Source organism: Phytophthora infestans, genomic scaffold (assembly GCF_000142945.1).
Source record: "Phytophthora infestans T30-4 supercont1.40 genomic scaffold, whole genome shotgun sequence".
Taxonomy (NCBI): domain Eukaryota; phylum Oomycota; class Peronosporomycetes; order Peronosporales; family Peronosporaceae; genus Phytophthora; species Phytophthora infestans.
Genome location: NW_003303719.1, coordinates 1,381,635 through 1,404,795, shown reverse-complemented (window position 1 = coordinate 1,404,795; position 23,161 = coordinate 1,381,635). Strand labels below are relative to the sequence as shown.

Sequence of the window (23,161 nt, the reverse complement as noted above, 5' to 3'; positions counted from 1 at the left end):
TCGTGTACTTAACTATTTGCCTCTTGCGTGGCCGTTGGCCTCCCATCGCTGGTACTCTGGCCGAAGAGTGCTATTCCGTGGTTTGGCGCATTCACGCAGTCGTATTATTCCATCACCCGTGTTCCTGGTGAGGTTCCATCGACCGCGGTATCACGCTATCGTGCAATCGCGGTGTGGTAATGCTGTCTATGGTATTGTGCTCGCGTAGTGCACCTGCGTTGCCCGTGCTATTGTGTTTTGCAATGGCATCGTACTCCACAATGTAGAATCGTGGCCCCCCTAAGAGCCCCCTCGTTTATTTCGTGGCTGATCCACCGTCCGTGCAATCGTGTTCTCATGTACTACTGTCCTTCGTGGCTCGGTAAGCTCAGGTTCTACACTGGTATGGTGTTCCGTGGCTTGATGGTCTTCGGTCTAGGGTGCTATTCCGTGGATTGGTGCCTCCATGCAGTCGTGTGGTTCCGTCGCCCGTTCCATCGACCGCGTTACCATGCTATCGTGCAATCGCGGTATGGCAATGATGTCTACGGTAATGTGCTCGCGTAGTGCATCTGCTTTGCCCGCGTATCGTGTTCTACAATGGTATCGTGCTCCGCGGTGTGCAACCGTGGTATCCCGAATCGTTTCCCTGTGACTTCGTGGCTGGCACGTCGTCCGTGCAATCATGTTGTAATGCACTATTGTCCCTCGATGCTAGGTGACCTCAGGCTCTACACTGGTACCCGGCTCCGTGGTTCGGTGATTTCGCGTGGCTGCGTGTTCTCCCACGGTTTAGTGGTTAATCCAACGTCTATGCTGTCGTTTATGGCGTGGTGTTGACGTTGATCGGTCGTCCAGGCTATCGTTAGCTACCGTAGTATCGTGTGCCGTGGGTCGGTGGGCTGTTCTCGTATCGTACTCCAATGTTCAGTGATTTCCCGCTTATGCTCTCCCGTGAATTTGTGTTTGGCCGTCGACCGTGCTTCGGGGTAACCTGTGGTGGGAGAACTCCTTTCCGTGCACTCGCACAGCTGCGTGGTCTACCGTGACTGTGAACGTGCTCTCTCTTGGTCCGTGCTTTTTCAGCGTGTTGGCGTTTCATTATTTCAGCTCTCACCCGCTGTCATCTGATCGTGCGGCTCCGTGTTTTTCAGGCTCTTCCCTGGTTCGTGCTTCGTATGAAATTTCGTGGCCTATTCTTATTTCGTCCGTGACTTTCCGTACTTCAAGCTGTTCCTTCTATCGCGTTATGTACATGATCTGACTCGGTGTTCCTCCGTGTTTCGTGTTCTTGTTTGATCACGTGCCTCTACGCTAATTCAATCACAAACACTGCTCCCACTGCACTGCATGTATGTTACGTATCGTGTTCGAGAGGGCGCACATGCTCTTAGGGGTGCAAAATACGCGCTAATACAAAGAAAACGTTCTTTTTTAGTGGCGGAGAAGTGTACATGGTTATGTGCGGTGGAAGCCACTATATTCATATTTTAAATATTTAATATTAATAATAAATTGTGCATTTTCAATCAGCACATTCCCACTCTATCGAGCAAGACTCTGTATTAACCGCTCTGGATCCTACTCGTCGCCAAGCTCTACCCTCGAGGCGCATACACTTTTCCATCTTTGCCGCGCAGCAGTCCGATCTCCTGCTTAAGCGCTTCAACTTCTCTGGCCTGCAGCTTCACCAGCCGCACGAGCTTGTTGCGCTCCTTCATCTCGCGCTCAACCAAGGCCTCGTCTTCGTCAAGACTGAGTACACCGCCACTGTCCCCACTGCTACTGTCACCACCCTGATGACGATTGAGTTCGCGTTCCAGTTCGGCCTGACGCTCCGTGAGTGCAGCGATCTGAGCTAACAAGGCCGTGTTCTGCTCGGTCGCCTGCAGAATAGCGTGTTGCAGCTGCGGGTGCGTCTGCTTGGCACGACGCAGAGCTCGCTCACCTTCGACCTCGCGTAGCTTGACGCGAGTCTGCAGCTCGTCGACCGAAGACGCGTCACAAGCGCGATCCAGCACCTCCAGGTCCACTAGCTGTCCGAATTTCAGTCGCATGAGCTGCTCGCTGCGATCCTGAGCTCTTGCAATGGCTTCTTGCTGCTGACGCTTCTCCTTAGCAAGCACGTTCTGCTGTTTGTGAAGGTCTCGGAACTGTTGACGCAGCTTCTTGTTCTCTGCTTGCAGCGACTCGATACGCTCAGACAACGCAGAGAAGGCGCGAGTGGTGAACACGAGGCAGCCATCAGCTTGAGCAGGTAGCGTCCAGTTTTGCCGAGTCGGAGACGGAGCTTCAAGACAACATAGTTGCCGCGTACTGAGCGGCACTACGACGTCAAGCTGGTTGAAGCGCGACTGCTTTTCACTCTGGAAGTGCTGCGTATCCTGCTCCGTCGCAGCCAACTCCGTGTCAATCGCACGTTGCTTGGCTGTCTGACGCTCTCCGGCCTTCCGAAGCTCTTCGATCGCCTTGTTCAGCTCCCCCATGGCGTCGTCTACATCGGCACGCTTCTCACGCAGGGCCAGCACCTTCTCGTACAGAGTCAAGTCGCATCCCGACGGACATGAATCCTCTTCTTCTTCGTCATCGTCGTCGTCATCTTCGTCATAGTCTTCGTCTTCGTCCTCTTCTTCTTCATCGTCGTCTTCTAGCTCCTCGCCGTCTCTCGCACTGTCAGGCTCTTTCCCTTCTTCCTTGCCACCTGAAGCGGGTTTCTTCTTAGCTCGCTTGATCTTGCGCTTAAACAGCTTCTGCAGCGCCGCAAAGCTCGGGTGAGGTGTCGCACTTGACCCCGTGCCGCCGTTCACAAGCGTCAGGAACTCTGCTTGCACAGCCTTCTCCTGTCGCGCCCATTCATCCAGATCGCGTTTCTTGATCGTCAGCAGGTCTTGGACATCGCGCAGGTCCGCCACAATCTGCGCCTTTTCCCCTTTACTCTTCTCGAGTTTACTGCTCAACAGGTTTTCCTTGCTCTCGAACGACTCAAGCAGCGACAACTCGCTAAGGAGAGTGAACAGCCGAAGTTCCGCTTGCTTGAAGCCTACCTCGAGAGCGAGTTTCTCATGACGGAGGTGAGCCACAGCAGCGTCAAACGACGCTATCTCGCGTTGCTGCTTGCGCTCGAGCAGTAGCGCTTCTTGGCGCATCAAGTATTCATGGACAACCACGTCATCCTCGTCCATGTTTTCTACATTTAGAGCACCCGCGTGTGCAGACGAAGCCGTCGCAGCAGCTGCCGTACCGTCGTCCATCTGCAGATGTAAATGGCCAATGGTGACGCCCTTTGCAGCCTCCTTTCCCGACGTTCCTTCCAAAGCTCGTGCGACGGCAGCGATGGATCGATCTGCTGATTGCGGACGCTTCTCAGCCCCACCGATGCGCGTCAATGCCAAGTCCGCTTCGCCAGTCTGAGTCTGCACGTGTGATATCACCTTCTGCTCTCGAAGGAAGAGCTCAATGTCGGCGTCGCTTACGCGCTCCCGCTGCTCCGGCCACTCGCGAAGGTCCACAACTAGATCTTTGGACGACACGCTGGATGGTGTTGCGCCGCTGGACGCTAATGCGGCTCGAAGCTCGACTAGTCGTTCCTGGTCGCGATGCAGCTCGTTGATCAGCTGCACCTTCAACTCGCGAAGCTCCAGCACTTTGGCGTTGAATCGCAAGCGTGCGGCATACAGACTCTCCTCCAAGAGCGCCATCTGCCTCAATTTCTTCGCTGCGTTGACACGCTGATGTTCTGGAACCACGTAGTCTGGAGCCGTTTTCAGCTTGTAATCGCCCATGTTGCGTTGAGCAAAGGCGATCGCGACCACGTCTCTGGGATCGTCGGCATCTTCGCCTGGTTTGTTGCTCTGCCAGCGTGCCAGTCTCTCCTTTCGCTCCGTGCGCAGTCGTTTGCGCGCCTCGAAGCCGTGAACGGACTTTGACCCACTAGTCTCCTGTACTGCTGTCGGACCGCTTGATGCTGCGCAATTCCCACCGACAGCAGGATCGTTATGACTCATGAGCTTACGTCGCTCGTCTTCTTTTAAGGGAAAGTCCTCGTCTAGCGCAGTGTCCTTCTCCATGATATCTAATACCGACGCTCGTCTAGGTGGACCAGTCTTCGCTCCAGTAGATGGCTGCTTCTTGGCAGCAGCGTCGGCAGTGTGGATCTCTGCGAGTCGTTTCTGTAAAGTTGCCGGCATCTTCATGGTGCGGAAGGACTGGACACTTAATCCACTTTCAAACGCACGCAACGTCAGCAGCTTTACAGCGAGCGGACCCACGTACGTCTCTCGCATCTTAAGCAGTAGAATCTCCTCTTTCTCCACTGCAAACGCAAGCTCCTTGCGCACTTCATCGCACGCCTCATCGCCCTGTCGAGTCAACAGATCTCCATAGTCCAGATCAATCTCCCACTCCTCCGAGTCGACGCGACTTTGAGGTGGTAACGCCGCGTCTTGTGCCTGTAGCTCTTGAAGTTCAGTTCGCATCTGGCTCAATACAGCACGTGTCGAGTCCTGTTTACTCAGCGTAGACCTCACTCGGGCATCGGCTTCACTCTTCAGCTTGGCGTCCTCAATTGTGTACGCTTCCTTTGAGTTTGCGATATCCTCCACACTTAAGTGTAACAAGGCCGTAGCGAAGACTCCAGTTTGTGCCTTGCCATCATCTCGGGAAGGAGGTGTTGCCTTGGGAAGACCTTCAATACTCTTGTCATCACTCGCAAGACGGATAGCGCCGAGGTATTCCTCCTTGTCCTTAGCTGCAGCAACACGAGACGATAACTTGCTCTCGATGTAAGCAGCATAGGCTTTAGCTCCATGAAAAGCAGGCAGAGCGCTCAAGTCGGTATTTGCTGTTCTTTCACTGTTACTAGGGTCACGTGACGAGTCCTGTTTACTCAGCGTAGACCTCGCTCGGGCATCGGCTTCACTCTTCAGCTTGGCGTCCTCAGTTGCATACGCTTTCTTCGAGTGAATAGGTGATGGTAGGATTGCGATCCAGCGTCAATAACAGCGTTGTTGCCCGACATGTGGCCACCTAGGAAATAAGATAAAGCTGTCGGATCTCGTATTTGAATTTGAAGTTTGTAAGGCTATCTGCCAAAAGATTATTTCCCCGTACCACGTCACATATTTCTTAAAACTGCGACGTGGTACAAGCCTCGGTGGGAGAGAACCAGTCAAAAAGCCAAGAGCCATACCACCGACTCTCGTGGACTGTCAGTTCGCCTTACGACCGCTTAGAGTGCAAGCTGCTTGACACTGTCTAGGCTTCTACAGTACCACTAACGACGTCAAAGGCGCCGCCCTCCTCACTTCACGTCTGCGAATCGGCGCTACCGTTTGTAGACAGGTGAGGGAAAAAAGAACACATGTCCACCACTTTCGACCTGCTATGCCCAGTGACACACTGCCGATTCCACGTACAGTACGCTCTCAACTTGCTACTTATAGTCGATTTGGGTTCGCCGTGACTGAACAGGAGCTACCTACGGACCATCGTGAAACGGAGCACGAACTAACAGTGGAGAGACTCGACGCGAGTCCTGTCCGTAACGCGGCGACGTGAGGTGAGCACCTTCACGCCCTATGCGATGAAATACACACAAATGCGAGTGAAAAGCACACTAACGCCGTCTATCTGCACTGCCAAAGAGAATACGGTACCATGGCCTTGAAGGATACTTTTCCTGCCATGCAACAACGTCTCCACCGCTGGATTGGCGGCATTTTTCGCGGCCAGAGACGGAAATCAGGCAAAACGCTACGTTACTAGCTCGTGCCGAGTAGCGAAGTACCCCACCACATACCATTCACCACCCGAACCGGCCTACTGGGCGCGCTACGGCCACTTTGACGTCATTTTCTACAGTGCAACCGTGCCATGTTGCACAGGCCGAGGAGCGTTAAGGCCTACAATGTCTACAACTGGCCCGCTGCATGACCATGAACGATGGCCTCGACCATTGAACCAGCGGATAGCGGCTCCGTCAAGCCGGCATCACCGTGGATAATCACCGCAGAGGGTGTTGCGAGGCCAGCTGGAACATAATAACCATTATTGTCCATAGTGAAGATGACCCGATTGTGGTATCCACATGCGCTCCATGGCATGTGAACGTGGTGATGGTGCGCTGGAGGTGTGCGTAGTTGAAAGGTGGTGTGATGCTTTTACTGTAGAGTATGACTTTGCATGGATGGTCGACCGGATCGACCATGTCGACCATAGCATCAACGATTGTTGACTCGTTGCGAGACTGAAAATGGCCGTTAACACTGCGGGCACGGCCTCCACGTACGATGTGGAGGTCCGCGCAATGTCTACGCCGGCTCAACGCATTGCTAAGTGCATGGAGAGAAGGGGTCGCTGGCTACGTTTGCACTGGATCTGGGGCTTAGTGGTGGGAGATATGGTACGAAAAGATCTGTTCGGCGGTTTTGAGGTCTAATTTGGTGCATATTTTTACTCCTTCGGAGATTTAGCATTTGGAAAATGGCGAAGGGGTGGGAAGTATGTGCAGCTACACGCCGGGCAAGCTGGATCCCGCGGCCCCGGCCAGTGGTGACCCCAGAGCACCGTTTGGGGGTCGATCGAGGGTACTGGCTGCTGTTGTTGAAGCGCATGGGTTCAATGAGCTGGGTGTTTTTCGAGCTGCGAAAAAAACCCGTTGATGCGCATATGTCAGCTTGTTCACGCGGGGCTCCGAATGCGAGAGATAAGTATACACTCGTCTGCGTTTACGCCGTCTTGAGGCACCAGAGGGTAGGTATTCGTTCTGCGCTATTTGGCTCTTTGTGGCTCTTGTGGCTGTCGTGACAGGAGTGGGGTATCATGTTGTGGATAATGCGGGACAGCAGATTTCTTGTCGACACGGGTTTGCAGAATGCTCACGCGGGGCTCCGAATGCGAGAGATAGGTATACATGTCGTCTGCGCTTACACCGACTTGAGGAACCAGAAGGTGGGTATTTGTTCTGCGCTAGGTGGCTCTTTGTGGCTCTTGTGGCTGTCGGGACAGGAGTGGCGTCTAACGTTGTGGCTAATGCGGGACAGCAGGTTTCTTGTCGGCACGGGCTTGCAGGATCGGTAAACTGGAGGTGATTCAATGCGTTGAGTGGCAAAGATGAAGCCGACGGATCGTTGCTATGGAGTACGACGGGGCACTCACATGGTATTCAAGTATGGCGTGATGCTCCGATTACTGCTACACTGTCGATTGCGAGACAGCCGTGGGGCTGGAGGATTTTTAAACGCGCTGTGCTTTGGGTCGGATTATGGGTTCTACCAAAGATCAAGTTGTATTTCTTCGTGTATTTGCCTTATTTGAGTTGACATTGTGGTACCTTTTTACTCAACAGAATGAAACGTGGTTTGTACAAGCTCTACGCTGATTCAGAGAACGTTTTCTTGCAGCTGAATAGCAATTCGAGTCGATTTTCCACGTCACGTTTTGCTTCTTCGAACTTGAAAGCCGAACAATAGCTCATGACTGCGATTTGTGGAGCGCTGATGGTGTGATGCAGTATTTGCTTCCTTACCATAGAGTGTGTGAAGTTTGGAAGTCCTAAAATCACTGCAACACTAAATTTAGTGCACTTGGTCACTTGGTAAACACAGGTCACTCGTCTACAAATTGCTTCTCAATCATACTTTGCAGTACATTGATCGTCTCATCCCAGTGACAACAAAAAAGTTCAACAAAAGTTTATAGTTTTTCAGCGTTTTGGTGCTAACACCTCTCATTGTTGTTGCATGAATCTGCGGGTGCCGGTGTTACTAGCACCTGGTCAGCATTGGATTCATTCATATTCATGTCGAGATTCAAGTGCACGTTAGTATCGGAGCAAATTTTCACAGTATAATGCTGCCCATCGCAAGATCAGCATTGTACGGTACTTGTAATGTAGCGCCACTCCACTACAAGCACAGGTGTGATGGCAATGAGATCTGCAACCTCCAGTTTCAAGACAAGAGACTCGAATCTATTGCATATGCTGAAGTTTACGTGCGTTCTTATCACTCTGAAGTCAAGCAGGTCAGAAGTGATCGCAGTGGCTACAGCGAGTGGGTGCGTTGCAGCTCAAAACCGAAGGTCGTTGTCGGTTTTGAGCTCCAACGCACAAGCACCTCTCCACTCGATCTCTTTACCACAAACCTTTGACTTCGACTGCGTCTTGTCTTCCTGCTCGAACGATTCACTTTCGGTTTTGATTTCCACCACACAAGCGACCTCGCCACCTCAAGCGCTGCACTCAAGATAACCATTAGCCTCCATCAGCACATTCCCACTCTATCGAGCAAGACTCTGTATTAACCGCTCTGGATCCTACTCGTCGCCAAGCTCTACCCTCGAGGCGCATACACTTTTCCATCTTTGCCGCGCAGCAGTCCGATCTCCTGCTTGAGCGCTTCAACTTCTCTGGCCTGCAGCTTCACCAGCCGCACGAGCTTGTTGCGCTCCTTCATCTCGCGCTCAACCAAGGCCTCGTCTTCGTCAAGACTGAGTACACCGCCACTGTCCCCACTGCTACTGCCACCACCCTGATGACGATTGAGTTCGCGTTCCAGTTCGGCCTGACGCTCCGTGAGTGCAGCGATCTGAGCTAACAAGGCCGTGTTCTGCTCGGTCGCCTGCAGAATAGCGTGTTGCAGCTGCGGGTGCGTCTGCTTGGCACGACGCAGAGCTCGCTCACCTTCGACCTCGCGTAGCTTGACGCGAGTCTGCAGCTCGTCGACCGAAGACGCGTCACAAGCGCGATCCAGCACCTCCAGGTCCACTAGCTGTCCGAATTTCAGTCGCATGAGCTGCTCGCTGCGATCCTGAGCTCTTGCAATGGCTTCTTGCTGCTGACGCTTCTCCTTAGCAAGCACGTTCTGCTGTTTGTGAAGGTCTCGGAACTGTTGACGCAGCTTCTTGTTCTCTGCTTGCAGCGACTCGATACGCTCAGACAACGCAGAGAAGGCGCGAGTGGTGAACACGAGGCAGCCAGCAGCTTGAGCAGGTAGCGTCCAGTTTTGCCGAGTCGGAGACGGAGCTTCAAGACAACATAGTTGCCGCGTACTGAGCGGCACTACGAATTCAAGCTGGTTGAAGCGCGACTGCTTTTCACTCTGGAAGTGCTGCGTATCCTGCTCCGTCGCAGCCAACTCCTTGTCAATCGCACGTTGCTTGGCTGTCTGACGCTCTCCGGCCTTCCGAAGCTCTTCGATCGCCTTGTTCAGCTCCCCCATGGCGTCGTCTACATCGGCACGCTTCTCACGCAGGGCCAGCACCTTCTCGTACAGAGTCAAGTCGCATCCCGACGGACATGAATCCTCTTCTTCTTCGTCATCGTCGTCGTCATCTTCGTCATAGTCTTCGTCTTCGTCCTCTTCTTCTTCATCGTCGTCTTCTAGCTCCTCGCCGTCTCTCGCACTGTCAGGCTCTTTCCCTTCTTCCTTGCCACCTGAAGCGGGTTTCTTCTTAGCTCGCTTGATCTTGCGCTTAAACAGCTTCTGCAGCGCCGCAAAGCTCGGGTGAGGTGTCGCACTTGACCCCGTGCCGCCGTTCACAAGCGTCAGGAACTCTGCTTGCACAGCCTTCTCCTGTCGCGCCCATTCATCCAGATCGCGTTTCTTGATCGTCAGCAGGTCTTGGACATCGCGCAGGTCCGCCACAATCTGCGCCTTTTCCCCTTTACTCTTCTCGAGTTTACTGCTCAACAGGTTTTCCTTGCTCTCGAACGACTCAAGCAGCGACAACTCGCTAAGGAGAGTGAACAGCCGAAGTTCCGCTTGCTTGAAGCCGACCTCGAGAGCGAGTTTCTCATGACGGAGGTGAGCCACAGCAGCGTCAAACGACGCTATCTCGCGTTGCTGCTTGCGCTCTAGCAGTAGCGCTTCTTGGCGCATCAAGTATTCATGGACAACCACGTCATCCTCGTCCATGTTTTCTACATTTAGAGCACCCGCGTGTGCAGACGAAGCCGTCGCAGCAGCTGCCGTACCGTCGTCCATCTGCAGATGTAAATGGCCAATGGTGACGCCCTTTGCAGCCTCCTTTCCCGACGTTCCTTCCAAAGCTCGTGCGACGGCAGCGATGGATCGATCTGCTGATTGCGGACGCTTCTCAGCCCCACCGATGCGCGTCAATGCCAAGTCCGCTTCGCCAGTCTGAGTCTGCACGTGTGATATCACCTTCTGCTCTCGAAGGAAGAGCTCAATGTCGGCGTCGCTTACGCGCTCCCGCTGCTCCGGCCACTCGCGAAGGTCCACAACTAGATCTTTGGACGGCACGCTGGATGGTGTTGCGCCGCTGGACGCTAATGCGGCTCGAAGTTCGACTAGTCGTTCCTGGTCGCGATGCAGCTCGTTGATCAGCTGCACCTTCAACTCGCGAAGCTCCAGCACTTTGGCGTTGAAGCGCAAGCGTGCGGCATACAGACTCTCCTCCAAGAGCGCCATCTGCCTCAATTTCTTCACTGCGTTGACACGCTGATGTTCTGGAACCACGTAGTCTGGAGCCGTTTTCAGCTTGTAGTCGCCCATGTTGCGTTGAGCAAAGGCGATCGCGACCACGTCTCTGGGATCGTCGGCATCTTCGCCTGGCTTGTTGCTCTGCCAGCGTGCCAGTCTCTCCTTTCGCTCCGTGCGCAGTTGTTTGCGCGCCTCGAAGCCGTGAACGGACTTTGACCCACTAGTCTCCTGTACTGCTGTTGGACCGCTTGATGCTGCGCCATTCCCGCCGACAGCAGGATCGTTATGACTCATGAGCTTACGTCGCTCGTCTTCTTTTAAGGGAAAGTCCTCGTCCAGCGCAGTGTCCTTCTCCATGATATCTAATACCGACGCTCGTCTAGGTGGACCAGTCTTCGCTCCAGTAGATGGCTGCTTCTTGGCAGCAGCGTCGGCAGTGTGGATCTCTGCGAGTCGTTTCTGTAAAGTTGCCGGCATCTTCATGGTGCGGAAGGACTGGACACTTAATCCACTTTCAAACGCACGCAACGTCAGCAGCTTTACAGCGAGCGGACCCACGTACGTCTCTCGCATCTTAAGCAGTAGAAGCTCCTCTTTCTCCACTGCAAACGCAAGCTCCTTGCGCACTTCATCGCACGCCTCATCGCCCTGTCGAGTCAACAGATCTCCATAGTCCAGATCAATCTCCCACTCCTCCGAGTCGACGCGACTTTGAGGTGGTAACGCTGCGTCTTGTGCCTGTAGCTCTTGAAGTTCAGTTCGCATCTGGTTCAATACAGCACGTGTCGAGTCCTGTTTACGCAGCGTAGACCTCACTCGGGCATCGGCTTCACTCTTCAGCTTGGCGTCCTCAATTGTATACGCTTCCTTTGAGTCTGCGATATCCTCCACACTTAACTGTAACAAGGCCGTAGCGGCGACTCCAGTTTGTGCCTTGCCATCATCTCGGGAAGGAGGTGTTGCCTTGGGGAGACCTTCAATGCTCTGATCATCACTTGCAAGACGGGTAACGCCGAGGTATTCCTCCTTGTCCTTAGCTGCAGCAACACGAGACGATAACTTGCTCTCGATGTAAGCAGCATAGGCTTTAGCTCCATGAAAAGCAGGCAGAGCGCTCAAGTCGGTATTTGCTGTTCCTTCACTGTTACTAGGGTCACCTTCTCCCTTGTCCTCCATCGCCTTCCGCTGCATTGTTAGCACTGAGTCTTGCTTCTCACGAGCCTGGTCACGCGCGATATCGGCCTCAGCCAGTATACTCTTGTACTTCACAGTCAGCAACTTGGCCGCTTCCTCGACTCTGTTGCTGTGTACTCGACATATGCTCACGTTGCCATCACTTCCCACAGCGACGACGTACGAATCGTCATAAGACGTTGCTAGATACAGTTTGTCGTTGCTAGTGGAGGCTGCGTAGTCATGGAACTCACCACTAATGAACGCGTGGGGTCTCCGTGCGCTGCGAAGCTGGAACTTGCCATTCGACAGACCGCACAAAATAAATCGCTCGGATGATGATAACGAGAGTGAGGTGATATGGCCAGCAGACTCCGACGCCAGCTCCTGTAGCGGCATAGAGCGGTCGTGTTGAACGATGAAGAGGGTCCCGTCTAAAGGTGCTTGGCAGCTGAGATAGATGCGATCTTCAGTGTCTTGCTCAGTCACGGGTGTAAATAGAGCTGCTAACGCCTTCGCTCTGCCATTCGCAGGTTTGACTTCTACTTGGAACTGATTCCGGATCTTTTCTTCAGTCTCGGGAGAGCTGACATTCGGGTATTGAGCTTCAAGTATCTCCAACTCCTTGACAGTCATGAAGCGGTTCCGTTGTTGCAGCACCCACTCGCGAGTTGACAAGTGAAGTTCAAACGATTCTCGTTCAGCCGAGACTTCACTCTGAAACATAGACTCGTCAGTTGTCGTAGTGTCCGACTTCTCTCCAGTATTCCCGTCTAGTTCGCCCGACACAAAGTATTCCAACACCTGACCGTTTGCGAGTGTTACTAGCACTGCCGCATCATCATCGCGCCAACAAATGGCAGCCACAGAGCCAGGTACGTGCTGGAAGCCGTAGGGCTCATACTCTGGCTGGTATTTCACATATTTAGATGACTTGATGTTGGGCACAACGTGGAAGAGGAAGAAAGTCCCATCGGCACTAGCCGACACAAAGGCAGAGCCCGAGTGTGAATACGCTACGCAGGTGACACGTTTGCGGTGTGGTTTGAATACATTGAGAAGTACCCACGCGCGATGATCCACATCCATTAGTAGGATGCGTACTAAACCGTCATCAAAGCCCACAGCTACCTGTCGACTCGATGGTATGTTATCGTTGATCACTGCAGCACTGTTCGGCACCCATGCGATGGTTGTAGCGGCCCCCAGTGTCGTGTAGTCGACGTTATCTTGATCTTCGAGGCATGATAACTCAGGAAACACAGCCAGTAGACAAGTACCTGAGACGTAGTCCCACGCACGAACACCACCATCTTCACCGCAGATAACTGCAAGATGTTCGTAAGGCGAACACGCAATCCCCGTCGCACGACCCGTGTCGTTGGCGACATAGTCCATTTCGACGTGGTGCTCGTCATTGTTGATAAGCAGCAACAAATGCACACCACCAGCACCATCCTGCAAAAGATATCGTCCCGTGTCTTGCTTGACCACAGCTCGGATATCCATTTGAGGCATCACCAGCACTTGACGTTTCATCGGGACAAGTGCAACAGTCTCATCCACCGGAACATCTGCGCTATCAATCGAATCGAAGCTCCAGAAACGCACGTAGCCATCTTTTCCTGCCGTCACAATGTGACTCTCATCCTCATCGAAATCCACAACATTGATCGTTCCAGCGTGAGGAAGATGACGACGCGATGTCATGATCTCGCACTTGATAAAGTTGCCATCCCAGAGCAAAAGTATACCGCGTTCTGTGCCACTTAATACTTTTTTATCGGGTAATACACAAAAAGCTTCAATGTCACTAAGCTCGCTCTTGCCGAATTTACCGATATCTCCCTGTAATTTAAGACCAGTGAACGTGGCTGCCATTTTCCAGAGACGAATATGACCAACGCCACTGGTAGCGAGGAAGCCGCTGTCTGTCGGAGCAAAGCGAACACTAAACACGTCTTGTCCGAAGGCCTTGCATCGAAGTACAGTCTGCTCCTCACGCCATTTCCACACAGTTAATAGGAAGTCAGGGCCACTACCCACAGACGCTAAGGTGTCGCCGTCTTTGCTGAATTCCACGCTGGCATACGCACGCTCTGTTCCGTTCCGTAGTACGTGAGATACCGATATTTCCGGGTATCGATAGATGGAAATATTAGGTTTCACTCCCTTTCCACCGACAGCAAAGAACTGCCGAGACGGGTGCACCGCGAGACTACCAATGCCGCTACCGCCGAAGCCAAACACATAGCGTCGGCTCTGTATATTTGAGCTAGAAGCTGCTACTTGTGGACTCATTGTCAACAGTTGGACTGTGTTACCCGCTGCTGTCAGCAACACACCGCCATGCACACCCACTATAGCAGGCTCCAAAAGGTGTAAGATGTGGCGCTTGCCCGTGTCGAGACCGCATATGTCGGCGAAGACGAGGTGATCTCTCGAGATCTCCCAGTTGGACAGTGGGCGCACGAGCTGCGAGGTCACATAGTCTAAGGCTTCCGGCTCAACCTCTTGGGCGCTTTCATTCTGTTCTTGAGCAGTTGTTGCAGATGTAGCGTCTTCTCCAAGCTCTGCGTATTCCATCCGAATCGGTATCAAATGTCGCTTTAAAGAAATGGTCGACCGTTCATGTCGAGCCCCCCGGCTTCAACACTTTCACATGTAACGGGTGAATGTACAGTCAGCGAGGGTCAGCGTTCTTCAGTTTGGGACATATTATGGTCTTCTAGGTTTAAGAACAATTCGCTTTTTTACCAATCACAAGCTCTGATTTGTCGGCTGAACAAGCTACTATTAATAATACTACAGTACTACTTAATACAACTATAGTACTTCAAAGTAGTAAACTACTACGCTGTATGTTGTATGAATTCATGGTATTAATATGTCAAATTAATAATACCGTAGTGAAGAATTTCGCGCTCCTTAGTACCTGTAAAAAAAAGTAGTACTATCGGAGTACAGTAGCAATTCTTCATCCAGCAAGTATTACTAGTACTGAAAAATATCGTGGTATCTTAACCCCTTGGTTCCCAGCGTCATAACTTACGGCTTTACGAAATCGTACGTCGTAAGTTACGACGGTCACTTTTTTCTTGCCCAAAGAATAATCTGCTGGAGGTCACACGGGCAATTGCAGAAATCGGACAGGGCTAGGTAATGTAAAGGCGTGGGGTCCGACTCGCAGCTGATGCATTCATCATTCCAGAATTTCCTCGATAACGCGCATCAGATCCGCTGGACTCCAGAAACCCGCCGATACTCAACACGACGTCGACTTTCGACATCTCTGGAGGCAGCTACGAGAGGTGGGATGGAGTTCCAGACGTCCCAAGGGCCTCGAGACCGACTGGACCAATATGAAGCCTGGTAGTTCGGCAGATGGCACGGTTGTAGTCGACTTCTTCGTTGGTGAGGCTGCCGTAGTGGCGCATGTCATTGAGGCTGGATTGTTGGTAACTAAGGTGAGCTGTTCATTTGCGATACTGAGTAGAATGTAAGACTAAGACTGATGATCGTTGCAGGATGAAGCGGCTGCAAACGATAAGAGCCACGAGAACCAGATCCATAGTGAGGAAGAGGTTGGGGATCAATGTGAAGGGCAAGCCCGTGAAGATGCATTGCAGGACGAGAGTTTGGTGCGGGCGTCCCAGATCAACACCAACGTGGAGCTCTCCCAACACACAATGGATGCATTTCTTGGATCCCTAGCACCGAGTGAAGTGGCGCTATCACAGGGAGCTGTAGCTCGTGCATTTGACTTTCCGCAAGTTGGCCTTCAGGGAGATGTTTCCGAGCCGGATGTACTGGAGGGCAAGTCAATTGCAGCACTTGTCAGGCGCTTTGGGAGCTGAAAGTTTGGAGCTAGATGTGCCTATAACCAGGCAACTTCGCCCGCGACGCCAGTTCAAGCATGATGTAAAATTTATGGAGAAGAACGAGAGCCCAAGTGATTACGAGCAGCTGAGCTCGGGAGAAAGCGACGGTGATGCAATAGCAGACAATGATGATGATCCTCTGGAGCTCCGAGGAATCGATGAAGATGACGATGTCATCTCGGATACGGATGCACCTGAGCTGGACGAAGCATTCCTGGCCTCGCTAAGACTAGGAGACGATGAAGGACTAAGCCGAGAAGCCCTCGCAAGAAGAAAAGAAGCTCTCCGGACAATGCGTTGGACGCCACCTTCATCGAACTTCGAATTCGCAAACGCATACCCGGGTCTTACCGGTGAAGAAGCACAACCAGTTGCTGACCTACGGAAGCTCTGCAATTCACCCCTCGAAACCTTCTTTTTCTTTGCACCGAAGTCTATGTGGGTCAGCATTTGCGAAGAAACGAACCGTTACTGCTCGCAGCAGATCCTCCCCAGAGCCGAGCGGATGCGCGCGAAGCAGACCGAGCGACGAGGGACGCCAACGGAATCGGTGAAGCAAATACGACGTCAGCTCCGAATGAAGCCAGATTACGGAGCGCACGAGCTTCTCCATGTGATGGGTCTGCTGGTAGCCCATATGCTGTGCCCTCCACACCGGCGATTTGCGCAGCACTGGTCCATGGCAGAAGACAGTGCCGTTCCCGCCGGGACCTTCGGCAGATATATGGCACGGAATAGATGCCAAGACATTTTTCGAGACTTGCATTTCGCTGATAACGAAAGCGATCAGACTCGTGACAAGTTGAGGAAGCTTCGTCCGGTTGTCGAGGAGTTACAAGAGCGTTTACTGGCCGGTTGGACGCTGCCTGCAGGTTTTTCGTTCGACGAGGGCGTTCTGCCAGCGACCTCTCGACGAAACACCACCAGGATGTTTGTGCCGGACAAGCCGCACAGATACGGCTCCAAAATGTTTATGACGTGTGACAGCAAGATGGCGTACTGCCACAGGTGAAACTATTTTTTGTTGTTGAATTTTCAATGATGTAACTTACGACTTTAAGGCTGACCTCGTTCTGCTTTGTCGTAACTTTATAGATTCGAAATTTACGTTGGTAAAATGAAAGCTCGCGAAGATCAGGCCGACGCATTTGATCACAAGACGGGAGCTGCAGCAGTAATTCGCAACCTCAAGGTCGTGCTCGCAAACGATCGCCAAGCCTTTCACGCAGTCACGATAGACCGATATTATTCATCAATCCCGTTAGATATTGAGCTGCTATCGATGCACGTGTACGTCGTGGGAACGATAATGACTAGGCGACTCGGGTATGACCGCAACGTTATCGAGCGACGAAAGACCCGGCCAAGAAGTATCCCGCGGGGCTCGTTCACGTTTTCACGCTCGCTGACTGTGCCAAACTTGATCGTCTTCCACTGGTGGGATCGTAAACCGGTCCACTACCTGTGTACAGGGTCAGTGATGACAGCATCCATCATCAACCGCAACGTGAAAGGAGAAGGGCCAACGACGGTGGCGTGTCCAAGGGCAGTCAACGATTACCAAGAATGGATGGGCGGAGTGGACGTGCATGACCAACTCCGCCTCCAAGCCTTTTCGATCCAGACGTCGGTTCGTTTTGCAAAATATTACAAGAGCCTATTCTTAGGTCTCATTGATTTCGTCATGGTGAATTCCGAGGTACGAATCCTGGGAATCAAGGGGTTAAACAATTAAATCGTTGCGTTGTTCGCGTCTGAAATGTGTGCCCGCGTCCGGAATATCGTCACGTCCTCGCCGCGACCCTATAGAGGGATCGGACGTAGGTTCGGTCGCATAGAGTCGATCTGACATGACGCCATTATTGACGAACATAAATATTACAGCTTTTGGTGCCTCGTTAAATAGCATCAATGACACGAAGCTTAAAAACCTGCCTTGGGCCAAAGTCGCTAAAGCTCACATTAAAAAAAGTCGGGTACAACAAGTGTTCGTGTAAGCCTCGATATACTTAAACTGCCCTCGATGTGCTTCCCAGTGTCACAAACAACTTAAAAGTCACACACCAACTCGACTAAGTACGATCAAAGGATTATCCGGAGTTGTCTGTACTGTTACACAAAACAGTGGATTTGTTTTGCTTAATTTATCCCCCAAAATTTAAAAAAAAAGAAAAAAACGATTTTAGCCCAAATTGAAAACAGCAAATATTTTATTTTTTCATTTTACAATAATGTCTTGCCGCATTATCCCTACGCTATGGCAAAAGATGGAGCTGGTACTGAGCTGTTTACTCGCGTTCTAACGTGTCTCGATGCGGTAAGCATCGCGAGACTCTTGCAAGTGGAGAAACGAAGTCGCAGGAGCGTCCGGAAGCTGTTCTCGACCATCGAAACGATACGCTCTCGTGTGGCATTAGCGTCTTTGTGTTTTTCTCGTCTACGTGTGGAGTTTTAAGCGTATTACCAAGTGCTAGAGACTCAAAACATTCCTCGATCGAACGATCCTCGTGTACCTCCCCGTGTGGTCCCCCTTTGGAGCGAAAGGGGTCAGGTGCGATGAATATTTGCGGCTGGTGAGTGGGTAATTAGAGGGTACTAAGTCCGGGTTGGTTCTTGCCTTTTGAGTAGGTTGCTGGAGGAGCAGTGTCATTGAAGCCAGTAGAACTGCCGGACGTGCACGCAAATGGATTAACTGCTCACTTTTTAGCAGCGTCCAATACTGCAGGAAATCGACCAATGCTCATGAACGTGGTGCAAACCAACCGTCGGATTTATACAATGATCACGGTGAAGTTGCTGCAGTCTGGTGATAATCAAGACAGGAATGATACTAGCACTGAGCTGGTGCTACGTAGTTACTCGTACCTCAAGGAGTTTGGGGAATGGAAGACGCCGACACTTCCAGAGAAACACAAACTGGCAGCAGCCAATTTTGGAAGTCACCGAGGTCAATTCGATCTGATCTCGCAGGATGGCAGTGTGGATTTGGGATTGGAAGTACCGAGGGGTACAGATGCCCAGATAGATTATTATTTGGTGAAACAAGCCACAGTGTCCATTCATATCCAAGAGCTTTTGCAAGTTTATTTTATATCGCTACGGCCGATTAAATCTTTGCCTGAACCTTCGCACCGCGAAGCATGCAACATTTCGATCACACTTCGGTCAATAGCAGGGAAACTAGTTACACGTTGTTGTGTGCCTGGGTATATTACGGTCGAACAGCAACAAGTTCAACTGAAAGTACTACACCACGCAACCAATCAAGACAGCGAACTGGGATCGAGAATTTTGAGGTTGTAACGTGTCGAGGCAACTGTAACTCAGACAAGAGAACCAAGGTTAACCTTCCCACTGACCCAGGCTACGCGTGGCTCGAGGTGCGAAGTATGAACGAAGCAGCTTTATCGAGACGGTCGTGTCTCTATTATTACGCTGTAGCGCTTCATCACGGTGCTAAGAAAGTCCCAGGAAGTGGAGATTCGCGAGCGATGCAGTTCAATTGGCTGCCAGGCTTACTCGAATCATTTCCCACACTGGAATCTCGGCAACGGCGATGTCTGAAGGGCAACCTACGCATGATGACTTCGTCGAACGGTAGCATGTTGCAAGAACTGACGCTAGTAGCGCAGAGATTGCCAACAGCGAGGCTAGAACGATATGCAGCTCGGATCGAGTCGTACACAAGACATGAGTCATAAGCATTTCAAGTAATAGATTGTCTGCCGTTGACTGGCGTCCCGAAATCAGACGTCTTGACAAGGAAGGACAAGTTGCGCCCCGTTCGATGTCGTTGAATCAGCGCCATCAAACTTGATTCAAAGGAGACAAGTACTACTACTGCTAGAGGCAACAACACGTCCTCCAAACTACAGCTTCTGCTCTCACGCATCATTGAACAACTCAGTGTAACTTTGCAACCACTTCGTTGCTGTAAAAGTTTCGTGCACCTGAAACCGTCAATTGAAGTCGCGCAAAAGTAATATATACCCTGTGTGAAACTGCAGAAGTTTGTATGACTCGAATTAGAATAATACAATCTGATTTCATCCAAGATATCAAACGGCCACGTGCGTATGTGTCATTTCCGCATTTGCTCCATCCAAGACACACGTCTTCTGTCAATACTATCGCAACCATGTCTAAGGACTTGAAATTCCCGGAAGACTTTATGTGGGGCACTGCCACTGCCTCGTACCAAGTGGAGGGTGCTAGCAACGAAGGTGGACGCGGCGACAGCATCTGGGACGCCTTCTCTCGGACACCCGGCAAGATCGTGAATGGAGACACGGGCGAGAAGGCGGTGGATCATTATCATCGCTACAAGGAGGACGTGCAACTTATGAAGAAGATGGGACTCAAAGCTTACCGTCTCTCCATCGCTTGGCCGCGGATCATCCCCGCAGGAGTCGGCGCAGTGAACGAGGAAGGCGTCGAGTTCTACAACAACCTCATCAATGAGCTACTGGCCAACGACATCACGCCCCTGGTAACGCTGTACCATTGGGATTTACCCTTAGCTCTGCAAACCGAGTATGACGGTTGGCTTGGTGGCAGAGTCATCCAAGACGCCTTCGTGCAATACGCTCGCGTGTGCTTCCAGCGCTTCGGAGACCGTGTGACCAACTGGTTGACGTTGAATGAGCCGTGGTGCTCCGCCTTTCTGGGCTATGGCAATGGTGTTCATGCTCCAGGACGCAAGTGGAAGCCACACACGGAAGTGTATCTTGCAGGACACAACCTGTTGCTGGCCCACGCGCGTGCTGTTGAAGCCTACCGCAACGAGTTCCAAGCTACACAGAAAGGTAGAATTGGCATCACGCTGAACTGTGATTGGCGCGAACCAGCAGCGACGGATGATCCCGTGCAAAAGGCTAAGAACGAAGAAGCGGCGGAGCGCTCGTTGCTCTTCTTCCTGGGATGGTTTGCGGACCCGGTCTACAAAGGAGACTACCCGCAAGTCATGAAAGACCGATGTGGACTACGTCTACCAACGTTCACTGAAGACGAGAAGAAGTTATTGAAGGGCAGCTCGGACTTCTTCGGTCTAAACCACTACGGTACCAGCTACACTGAGCCATCAGATGAGTATGAGGCCAAGATCGCGCCACCGGATGATGCTACTGGTGGCTATGGACTCGATGAAGGCACCAAACTGACGTCGGATGACTCGTGGAAGCGCACGGACATGGGCTGGAACGCTGTAGGTTGGGGCTTCCAGAAGCTGCTGGTCTGGATCCAGAAGCGTTATGCAGTGTCCAACGGCATTCTAGTCACAGAGAATGGCTGCGCGTGGCCGGATCGTACCAAGGAGGAGGCTCAGAATGACGATTTCCGTGTGCAGTTCTCTAAGGAATATCTCACTGGACTACACAACGCTATTGCGGAAGGCGCAGATGTCCGTGGATACTTCGCTTGGTCTTTTATTGACAACTACGAGTGGGCGGAGGGATACACTAAGCGCTTTGGACTGCACTGGGTCAACTACGAGACCATGGAACGCACTCCTAAAAAGTCGGCGCTCTGGTACGGCGACGTCATTCGCAATAACGGATTCGCTGCTTAAGTGGGGAACAGTCGCTGATACATTGAAGGTGCAAGTTGCACTCCCGTCGTGTGGAGCAGCAAAGCAATTGCAGTTTTAATGCTGCCTATCGTGTCGTAGGAAGCTGGGGAGCTCTCTCTTGCCCAAGTCGAGAGCGTAGATATTGGTAAAACTACATTGTTGCAAAAGTTCAACAGCTGCAACAAGAGCTTCAACCACGACTAAAATGATTGTCCAACAGACACCTTTAAGGCTGATATCCGTCGTTTATGCTCAATTTACCATAAATGAGCTATATTCACAGGACGGATGTCATGGGATGCGACGATTTGCTCAGCGATTATGCTAAAAAAAATGTCTTGCCGCGAAGAGCTCACTCCGCAATTTCGCTTGACCCTCAAGAGCTTCAACAACTGTCGACTGCGCAATGACCAAGGAGATCCGATTTCCCGATAAATTCATGTGGGGTGCCGCTACTGCCTCGTACCAAGTTGAGGGTGCAGTGAATGAAGGTGGCCGCGGTGCCAGCATCTGGGACGCATTCTCACACACTCCGGGCAAGACCAAGAACGGCGAGACGGGCGACGTAGCCATCGATCACTACCACCGTTACAAGGAAGATGTGGCGCTTATGAAGAGTATGGGGCTCAAGGCTTATCGCTTCTCCATCGCCTGGCCACGTATCATTCCGGCCGGGGTGGGTGAGGTTAACGAGGAAGGCGTCCAGCTCTACGACAACCTCATTAACGAGCTACTCGCTAACGGAATTGAGCCCATGGCTACGCTGTACCATTGGGACTTGCCATTGGCATTGCAGACGGAATTCGATGGCTTCTTGGGTGAGCAGATCCAAGAACACTTCGCTCAGTATGCTCGAGTGTGCTTTGATCGATTCGGTGACCGTGTCAAGAACTGGATCACAATGAATGAGCCATGGGTGGCCAACTACATGGGCTTCGGTTCGGGTATGTTGGCTCCAGGACGTAAGCACAACAAGCACTTTGAGCCATACCTTGCGGGTCACAACATGCTACTAGCACACGCTCGGGCGGTGGACGTGTACCGTAAGGAATTTCAGGAGACGCAAGGTGGTCAAATCGGTATCACGCTGAGTGCTGAATGGAAAGAGCCTGGCCCTACCGACGATCCGGAACAGAAGGAGAAAAACGTCGCTGCAGCGGAGCGTGCGATGGCGTGGAGCTTCGACTGGTTTGCCGAACCAGTGTATTTTGGCGACTACCCGCAGGTCATGAAAGACCGCTGTGGTGATCGCCTGCCGAAGTTCACTGAGGAGCAGAAGAAGCTACTGAAGGGCAGTTCCGACTTTTTTGGGCTTAACAACTACAGTTCGTGCTATGTCAAGCCGTCACCTGAGTTTGAGGATGGCGTCTTACCTCCGAACGACAACACTGGCGGACTTGAGGCCGATGAGGGCGTCACCGGATACCAAGATCCGTCCTGGGTGCAAACTGGAGCGCCATGGAACTACGTGACGCCTTGGGGACTAAAGAAACTCTGTTTATACATCCACGAGAAGTATCACCCGAAGAACGGCATCTACATCACGGAGAATGGTTCGGCCTGGCCGGATGTGACGAAGGAGGAGGCCCAGCAAGACACCCAGCGTGAGGATTGCTACCGCCAGTACATTGCCAATGTTCACGAGGCGATCACGGAGGGTGCCGATGTCCGCGGCTACTTTGCATGGTCGTTCTTCGACAACTACGAGTGGTCAATGGGCTACGGCATCCGTTTTGGCATGGTCTGGGTGGACTACAAGACTCAAGAGCGCGTGCCGAAAAAGTCATCGTACTGGTACAAGCAAACAATCGCGGACAACGGGTTCAGCATCTAGGCTTCTACGAGATTTTTGTTTCCGTACTACATGAACGGATACTTCTGCTGCTGGGTTAAGAGCTGCTATTGCTTAAATAAATTATATGAGGTGAACAATCCTATGATCGTACTTAGTCGAGTTGGTGTGTGACTTCTAAGTTGTTTGTGACACTGGCTTACACGAACACTTGTTGTACCCGACTTTTTTAATGTGAGCTTTAGCGACTTTGGCCCAAGGCAGGTTTTTAAGCTTCGTGTCATTGATGCTATTTAACGAGGCACCAAAAGCTGTAATATTTATGTTC

The 23,161-nt window shown here is 51.9% G+C and overlaps 5 protein-coding genes across 5 annotated transcripts; 3 read left to right on the top strand and 2 right to left on the bottom strand.

Annotated features, from left to right (window-relative positions):
* Positions 1-1,577: 1,577 nt before the first annotated feature.
* Positions 1,578-5,466, bottom strand: PITG_15794 (truncated avirulence-associated protein 3.4T; the record flags this gene model as incomplete). Its single annotated transcript, XM_002898003.1, has 1 exon — positions 1,578-5,466. The coding sequence occupies one exon, from the start codon at positions 4,452-4,454 to the stop codon at positions 1,578-1,580; it is 2,877 nt and encodes a 958-aa protein (XP_002898049.1).
* Positions 5,467-8,309: 2,843 nt separating this feature from the next.
* On the bottom strand, positions 8,310-14,180 carry PITG_15793 (phytophthora infestans avirulence-associated protein 3.4F-A; the record flags this gene model as incomplete). Its single annotated transcript, XM_002898002.1, has 1 exon — positions 8,310-14,180. The coding sequence occupies one exon, from the start codon at positions 14,178-14,180 to the stop codon at positions 8,310-8,312; it is 5,871 nt and encodes a 1,956-aa protein (XP_002898048.1).
* Positions 14,181-17,732: 3,552 nt separating this feature from the next.
* On the top strand, positions 17,733-19,176 carry PITG_15792 (uncharacterized protein; the record flags this gene model as incomplete). The annotated part of the gene is made up of 6 exons (XM_002898001.1): positions 17,733-17,829; positions 17,932-18,026; positions 18,104-18,239; positions 18,294-18,691; positions 18,748-18,774; positions 18,817-19,176. 6 exons carry the CDS (start codon positions 17,733-17,735, stop codon positions 19,174-19,176), a joined length of 1,113 nt encoding a protein of 370 aa, XP_002898047.1.
* A 437-nt stretch (positions 19,177-19,613) lies between these two features.
* Positions 19,614-21,041, top strand: PITG_15791 (glycoside hydrolase, putative; the record flags this gene model as incomplete). Its single annotated transcript, XM_002898000.1, has 1 exon — positions 19,614-21,041. One exon carries the CDS (start codon positions 19,614-19,616, stop codon positions 21,039-21,041), a length of 1,428 nt encoding a protein of 475 aa, XP_002898046.1.
* Positions 21,042-21,447: 406 nt separating this feature from the next.
* Positions 21,448-22,875, top strand: PITG_15790 (glycoside hydrolase, putative; the record flags this gene model as incomplete). Its single annotated transcript, XM_002897999.1, has 1 exon — positions 21,448-22,875. The coding sequence occupies one exon, from the start codon at positions 21,448-21,450 to the stop codon at positions 22,873-22,875; it is 1,428 nt and encodes a 475-aa protein (XP_002898045.1).
* Positions 22,876-23,161: the final 286 nt, after the last annotated feature.